The sequence below is a fragment of the Somniosus microcephalus genome, chromosome 4, assembly GCF_052327205.1.
Source record: "Somniosus microcephalus isolate GS21.2 chromosome 4, FLI_Smic_1.0, whole genome shotgun sequence".
In the NCBI taxonomy this organism is placed as follows: Eukaryota; Metazoa; Chordata; class Chondrichthyes; order Squaliformes; family Somniosidae; genus Somniosus; species Somniosus microcephalus.
In genome coordinates this window covers 37,310,111-37,318,726 of record NC_140990.1, presented here as the reverse complement: position 1 = coordinate 37,318,726, position 8,616 = coordinate 37,310,111, and the positions used below count along the sequence as shown (strand labels likewise).

General features: G+C 49.3%; 1 protein-coding gene across 1 annotated transcript; it reads left to right on the top strand.

Moving 5' to 3' along the window:
* Window positions 1-219: 219 nt before the first annotated feature.
* On the top strand, window positions 220-8,215 carry LOC147118643 (uncharacterized). Its single transcript, XM_085984517.1, has 2 exons — window positions 220-3,691; window positions 6,330-8,215. Exon 2 carries the CDS (start codon window positions 6,425-6,427, stop codon window positions 7,724-7,726), a length of 1,302 nt encoding a protein of 433 aa, XP_085840643.1. The 5' UTR covers window positions 220-3,691; window positions 6,330-6,424; the 3' UTR covers window positions 7,727-8,215.
* Window positions 8,216-8,616: the final 401 nt, after the last annotated feature.

The following is an 8,616-nucleotide window of genomic DNA, read 5'->3' as shown; positions in this document are numbered from 1 at the left end:
ATCCAGGGACCACTTACACTGAGACACCAAATCCAGGGACCACTTACACTGAGACACCAAATCCAGGGACCACTTACACTGAGACACCAAATCCAGGGACCACTTACACTGAGACACCAAATCCAGGGACCACTTACACTGAGACACCAAATCCAGGGACCACTTACAGTGTGACACCAAATCCAGGGACCACTTACACTGAGACACCAAATCCAGGGACCACTTACACTGAGACACCAAATCCAGGGACCACTTACACTGAGACACCAAATCCAGGGACCACTTACACTGAGACACCAAATGGGAATCAGAGAGCCTCAGTGTGGGGAATGGTCATGGTGGTGAAACCAGCTGTAGTGAGGGTGAAAGGTGGGTAATGGATGAAGATATGACGGTGGAATCAGATGGCGACTGGTGGGGCCTGGTGACAGGTTGTTGTCAGAAGCCCTTTTCAGGCAGGCCGGCGATTGGGTGTAACCAGAGCAACAACTGGATCCGCCTGTTCTTGTTCCCAAAGTCTAATGTCTTTTTCTTTGGGAAATGTCGAGATGTGAAAGAAGGGCGGAAATCGGACTCAGGCCAGACATTAGGTTCCTTGAATGAACAATTCATGAGGCTGTTTTGTGACTCGTCTGCGTGAGGTTAAAAAACATGAATGAGAAAGGACGTGTCCAGTAACACTGGCGTTGTCAATAGTGGTTTCTAACCTTAATCACTGTCTCCTAAGCCAAATATCCTATCGACTACCCCCAACCACTAATCCCAATCCTAACCAATAACCACTAGCCCCAACCACTAACCCCAATCCTAACCAATGACCACTGGCCCCAACCACTAACCCCAATCCTAACCAATAACCACTGACCCCAATCCTAACCAATAACCACGAGCCCCAACCACTAACCCCAATCCTAACCAACAACCACGAGCCCCAACCATTAACCCCAATCCTAACCAATAACCACGAGCTCCAACCACTAACCCCAATCCTAACCAATAACCACTGGCCCCAACCACTAACCCCAATCCTAACCAATAACCACTGGCCCCAACCACTAACCCCAATCCTAACCAATAACCACTGGCCCCAACTACTAACCCCAATCCTAACCAATAACCATTAACCCAACCACTAACCCCAATCCTAACCAATAACCACTAGCTCCAACCACTAACCCCAATCCTAACCAATAACCATTAACCCAACCACTAACCCCAATCCTAACCAATAACCACTAACCCCAATCCTAACCAATAACCACGAGCCCCAACCACTAACCCCAATCCTAACCAATAACCATTAACCCAACCACTAACCCCAATCCTAACCAATAACCACTAGCTCCAACCACTAACCCCAATCCTAACCAATAACCACTAGCCCCAACTACTAACCCCAATCCTAACCAATAACCATTAACCCAACCACTAACCCCAATCCTAACCAATAACCACTAGCCCCAACCACTAACCCCAATCCTAACCAATAACCATTAACCCAACCACTAACCCAATCCTAACCAATAACCACTAACCCCAATCCTAACCAATAACCACGAGCCCCAGCCACTAACCCCAATCCTAACCAATAACCACGAGCCCCAGCCACTAACCCCAATCCTAACCAATAACCATGAGCCCCTAACCCCAGCCCCTAACCATGGATTATTGACAGAGATCAATGGAGGAGCTGATGATCTGATAAAGGAAGTATTTGAAACAATTATCTTGATTAAAGAAATAGTGTTAGTAACACCAGATTAAATCAATGAGACCATCAAAATTACCAATTACAGTTACAAAGATCAGAACATTTCAAAGTGCAATATGTGTGATGGTGTTTTACTTAATTGTATCCAAACAATGTTAAATGATGCAGAAAATAACAGATTTCAAATCTTATACAAGATAGTTCTATAAAGGGGGTGGTTTAAAGGAATTTCAGGTGAGTGTAAAGTGAAACACTACAGTTCAGTCTATGACACCCACAAGCCATGTACTCAAACGGAACACACATTCAAACATTCGAGATGCAAAACCTGCCCTTTTACCTCCTCCCTTCCCCCGGTCCAGGGCCCCAAGCATTCCTTCCAGGTGAAACAGCGATTTACTTGTACTTCTTACAATTTAGTATACTGTATTCGCTGCTCACGATGCAATCTGCTCTACATTGGGGAGACCAAACGTAGATTGGGTGACCGCTTTGCGGAACACCTCCATTCAGTCTGTAAGGGTGACCCGAGCTTCCGGTCGCCTGTCACTTTAGTTCTCTGCTCCACTCCCACTCTGACCTCCCTGTCCTCGGCCTCCTACGCTGCTCCAATGAAGCTCAATGTGAGCTAGAGGAACAGCACCTCATCTTTCGATTAGGCACTTTACAGCCTTCTGGACTCAACATCAAGTTCAACAATTTCAGGCCATAACCTCGGCCCCTATATTTTCACATGGCAGTTGTTGATGATTCTGCCATTCCAATTTACACCTCATCTAGACTCATCTTTTGTTTCATTACTTGTCCCATTACCATCTCTTTTTGCTTTGTACTATCCTCCCTTTTGTCATTTAATCTCTCCTGCCTTCCACCCTATCAGAGACCTTCCCTTTTGGTCTTTCCTCCCCACTTTCCCTGCCTCTTCACTTGCTTAAAGCCTGCTACATCTCTAAGTTTTTCCAGTTCTGATGAAGGGTCACTGACCTGAAATGTTAACTCTGTTTCTCTCTCCACAGATGCTGCCTGACCCGCTGAGTATTTCCCGCATTTTGTTCTTATTTCAGATTTCCAGCATCCGCAGTATTTTCCTTTTATATTAGTATTTTAAACAAAGCTGATGTATTCAATATTTATACAGAATATTAATCTCCAGCCCAAGTATTGGGGTTATAGATCAGCAGAAACAAACCATAACTGCTAGAATGAACATGGTTCAGTCCTCAATGCAATCACAGTAAATCATGTTGTATTCACTAATGGCGGGGCTTTTACCCAGCACTCCACGCGGTGGGGAATGTGCCGCACCCAGACTACAGGAGCCCAGTACGCAGGCGTGGTTCCGGGCAGTGTTTGGAGCATGCGCAGTGCGTTGTACGGGAGACAGGCTGGAGAAGGACCGATGGTGGAGACGGGCCTCGGACAGCTGGTAAGAAGTGGGAGGGCACAGGGGAGGAACGGACCCGGTGGGTGAGCGTGGAGGCTTCATAAACAACTGGTGCAGGCCGCAAGTTCCGAACAATACCGTAAAGTGGAAATAACAACAGAAAAAGCTGGAAAAACTCAAGTTCTGAAGGGTTTCGACCTGAAACATTAACTCTGTTTCTCTCTCCACGGATGTTGCCTGGCCTGCTGAGTGTTTCCAGCTTTTTCTGTTGTTATTTCAGATTTCCAGCATCCGCAGTATTTTGCTATTGAATAACGTAAAGTTCCTCGGTTGCAGATTCGGGGCTTTCTCCCGGTAAAAGGCCTTGGTTGACGGCCGCCATCTTTCTGCAGGAAGGCGGGAATGTTCAGTATCGAGTCCACATGATTCAGGAAGTAGCACAGGGCACGCGTGGCCATCTTGGTACAGGAACAAAGAGGGGCGTGGCTTCAGGGTCTGTTCCCAACTGGGTCCTAGTGCCCTCCTGAGAAACAGAACGCCTCGTTTATCTCACTCTCCGCACATCGGATTTCTCCCCATCTGTCCTAAAGGCGCTGGTAAGTGCCGAGCTTACGGTTTGCATCCCACACAAATATAACAGAAGAGCCCCAGAGCTGGGCCCTCCATGTACAGTCCCAGGGTTAGAATCCCCATGTACACTCCCAGGGTTGGAATCCCCATGTACAGTCCCAGGGTTAGAATCCCCATGTACAGTCCCAGGGTTGGAATCCCCATGTACAGTCCCAGGGTTAGAATCCCCATGTACAGTCCCAGGGTTAGAATCCCCATGTACAGTCCCAGGGTTGGAATCCCCATGTACAGTCCCAGGGTTGGAATCCCCATGTACAGTCCCAGGGTTAGAATCCCCATGTACAGTCCCAGGGTTAGAATCCCCATGTACAGTCCCAGGGTTAGAATCCCCATGTACAGACCCAGGGTTAGAATCCCCATGTACAGTCCCAGGGTTAGAATCCCCATGTACAGTCCCAGGGTTAGAATCCCCATGTACAGTCCCAGGGTTGGAATCCCCATGTACAGTCCCAGGGTCTAGATGCTGGAAGGATGTTACCGATGGTCGGGAAGTCCAGAACCAGGGGTCACAGTCTAAGGATAAGGGGTAAGCCATTTAGGACAGAGATGAGGAGGAATTTCTTCACCCAGAGAGTGGTGAACCTGTGGAATTCTCTACCACAGAAGGCAGTAGAGGCCAATTCATTAAATATATTCAAGAAGGAGTTGGATATATTTCTTAAGGCTAAAGGGATCAAGGGATATGGAGAGATGGCAGGGACTGGGTACTGAATTTGGATGATCAGCCATGATCTCATTGAATGGCGGAGCAGGCTCGGGGGGCCGAATGGCCTACTCCTGCTCCTATCTTCTATGTGTGCAGCCCGCATCCCCCCGGGGTTCATGAACCCGCTCCCTGAGCTCGGGGTGTGAGCGGCCCGCGTCCCCCCCGGGGTTCATGAACCCGCTCCCCGAGCTCGGGGTGTGAGCAGCCCGCGTCCCCCCGGGGTTCATGAACCCGCTCCCTGAGCTCTCTCACCTGATGTGTCAGCAGCTGCTGCCAAGGTCCGCACATGCTCAGCTCACACTGCCCGGGTGATTGACGGGAGCTCCGGACCAATAGGAAGAGCGGGGCGGGACTGGAGGACCGAGTGGGCGGCGGGTCCTCCAACCAATCGGAGTGGGTGAGGGGCGGGGCTTGAACTTTAACCAGAACAACAGAAGGTGAGCTGACCATGCGCGGACCTTGGCAGCAGCCGCTGACACATCAGGTGAGAGAGCTCAGGGAGCTTCGATCTATTTTATTTCCTTTCCAGTTTGAAAAAGGGTTTCGACCCGAAACATCACTCTAATTTCTCTCCACAGATGTTGCCTGGCCTGCTGAGTTTTTCCAGCATTTTCTGTTGTTATTTCGGATTTTCAGCATCTGCAGTATTTTGCTATCGCTGTGCTGGACTCGGCCCAAACTGCCGTCCCGCGTACGCATGCGTGGACTCTCGGCTGTCAATCAACCAACAGCCAGAAGAGGTCGCTGGTGAGGCCAGTGAAGAAAGAAAGATTTGCATTTATATAGCGCCTTTCACCACCACCGGACGTCCCAACGCGCTTTACAGTCAATGAAGTACTTTTGAAATGTTGTCACTGTTGTAATGTAGGAAACGCGGAAGTCAATAATGGCACAGCAAGCTCCCACAAACAGCAATGTGATAATGACCAGATAATCTATCTTTTTGTAATGTTAATTGAGGGATACACATTGGCTAGGACACCGGGGATAACTCCCCTGCTCTTTCCCACATTACAACAGTGACTACACTCCAAAAGTACCTCGTTGGCTGTAAAGCACTTCAAGACGTCTGCTGGTCATGAAAGCACTGTATAAATGCAAGACTATCTTTCTCGAAATAGTGTCATGGGATCTTTTACATCCACCTGAGAGAGCAGACAGGGCCTCAGTTTAATGTCTCATCCGAAAGACGGCACCTCCGACAATGCAGCACTCCCTCGGCACTGCACTGGAGTGTCAGCCTGGATTTTTGTGCTCAAGTCTCTGAAGTGGGACTTGCACCCACAACTTTCTGACTCAGAAGGCGAGAGTGCTACCCACTGAGTCACTGGCTGACACTAAAGAGCCAGCAGTTCTGACGAAAGGTCATTGGCCTGAAACATTAACTCTGTTTCTCTTTCCACAGATGCTGCCTGACCTGCTGAGTATTTCCAGCATTTTCTGTTTTTATTAAAGAAACGAGGGAGTGATTGCTGACAGGAAGAATGTTGGGTCGTCCTGCGCATGCGCACCTCCCTGGCGGCTGAGGTGAAACACCGACTCGCCCCCACCTGAGCCGCGCACACGTACCAGATGTTGCGGCTCCGCATGCGTGCCCGATGTTCCAACCGCCGGGTTTTGTGCGCTGAGCATGCGCGTTGCGGACTGATTGGGACGGCCGATTGTGGAGCAGGAGGGAGAGCGCGGGGGCCATGAGCACATGCGAGGGACTCAGAGTCAACAGAGCGCTTTCTGGAGCGCGGGGGCTTGTGGGTATTACAGCCACCATTACTGCTGATCCTTTCAACCAACCTGTGCAGCAGCTGGGGCCTGAAAATCAGCTTCACTGCCCCTAGGATCGGAAAGCGGAAAATTAAACAACAGTTTGCCTCTGATCCTTTTCTGATCTCAATTTACAGGGTTATAGAAGTGGAGAAGCTCAGACCAAACATCACGTCAAGATCTGACAGAGTCGCTCAATTCATCAGGACCTGAATATCATTGGCCTTTGCACATGGAAGGAGAAACCAGCGATCGCAGCGATGACAAACCGCACACGTGTTCGGTGTGTGGACGCGGATTCAGCCGATCGCCTGACCTGGCGAGACACGTGCACCGTCACACCGGGGAGAAACCGGGTAAAGGTGGGGACAGCAGGAAGGGATTCAGTTCCCCGTCTGCATTGGAAGTTCAACGGCGCAGTCACACCAGGGACAGTCCGTTCACCTGCTCCGTGTGTGGAAAGGGATTTGTTTGTTCATCCCACCTGCAAACACATCAGCGAGTTCACACTGGGGAGAAACCATTTCAGTGTTCTGACTGTGGGAAGAGCTTTAAAAGCCCCGGGGATCTGAAGGGACACCAGCGAGTTCACACTGCGGAGAGACCATTTCAGTGTTCTGACTGTGGGAAGAGCTTTAAAAGCCCCAGGGATCTGAAGGGACACCAGCGAGTTCACACTGGGGAGAGGATATTTCAGTGTTCTGACTGTGGAAAGAGCTTTAAAAGCCCCGGGGAACTGAAGAGACACCAGATTGTTCACACCGATGAGAGAACATTTCAGTGTCCTAACTGTGGGAAGAGCTTTAAAAGCCCCTGGGATCTGAAGGAACACCAGCTTGTTCACACTGATGAGAGACCATTTCAGTGTCCTAACTGTGGGAAGAGCTTTAAAAGCCCCCAGTATCTGAAGCAACACCAGCGAGTTCACACTGATGAGAGGCCGTTTAACTGCCCTGACTGTGGGAAGAGCTTTAAAAGCGTCCAGTATCTGAAGGGACACCAGCTTGTTCACAATGATGAGAACCCCTTTAAATGTTCTGAGTGTGGGAAGAGTTTTAAAAGCCCCCGGGAGCTCAAGCAACACCAGCGCCTCCACACTGGGGAGAGGATGTTCATCTGCTCTGAATGTGGGAGGGGATTTAGTGAGTCATCCAAACTGCAGACACACCAACTTGTTCACACTGACGAGAGACCCTTTAAATGTTCTGACTGTGGGAAGAGCTTTAAAAGCTCCGGGGAGTTGAAGAGACACCAACACTTACACACCGGGGAGTGGCCGTTCACCTGCTCCGAGTGTGGGAAGGGATTTACTCATTCATCCACCCTGCTGATACACCAGCGAGTTCACACGGGGGAGAGACCATTCACCTGCTCCGTGTGTGGGGAGGGATTCGCTCAGTCATCCACCCTCCTGTCACACCAGCTTGTTCACACTGACGAGAGACCCTTTAAATGTTCTGACTGTGGGAAGAGCTTTAAAAGCTCTAAAATCCTTAAGGGACACCAGCATGTTCACACTGATCATAGAATCTAACAGCACAGAAGGAGGTGATTCGGCCCATCGTGTCTGTGCCGGCTCTTTGAAAGAGCTGTCCAATTTAGTCCCAAACCTCAGCTTTATCCCCAGAACTCTGCAAACTAGTCCTCTTCAAGTACATGTCCAATTACCGTTTGAAAGTTCCTGTGGAACCTGATTCCTGCATCCTTTCAGATGGTGCGTTCCAGATCGTAACAACCCTCTGTGTGAAAACAATTCTCCTCATTCCCCTCTAGTTCTTTTAGCAACTATTTTAAATCTGTGACCTTTGGTTACCGACCCACTTGCCAGAGTGAACAGTTTCTCCCTACTTGCTCGATCAAAACCCCTCATCATTTTGAACACCTCTATTAGGTCTCCTCTTAACCTTCTCTGCTCTAAGGGGAACAATCCCAGCTTCTCCAATCTCTCCACATAACTGAAGTCCCTCATCCCTGGTACCATCCTGGTCAACCTCCTCTGCACCCTCTCCAAGGCCTTGACATCCTTCCTAAAGTGTGGTGCCCAGAACTGTACACAAGACTCCAGCTGAGGCCAAAACCCTGCAGCTGTACAAAACCCTGGTTAGACCACACCTGGAGTACTGTGAGCAGTTCTGGGCACCACACCTTAGGAAGGATATATTGGCCTTGGAGGGAGTGCAGCGTAGGTTTATCAGACTGATACCCGGACTTCAAGGGTTAAGTTACGAGGAGAGATTACACAAATTAGGGTTGTATTCCCTGGAATTTAGAAGGTTAAGGGGTGATCTGATCGAAGTTTTCAGGATATTAAGAGGAACAGATAGGGTAGATAGAGAGAAACTATTTCCGCTGGTTGGGGATTCTAGGACTGGGGGCATAGTCTAAAAATTAGAGCCAGACCTTTCAGGAGTGAAATTAGGAAAC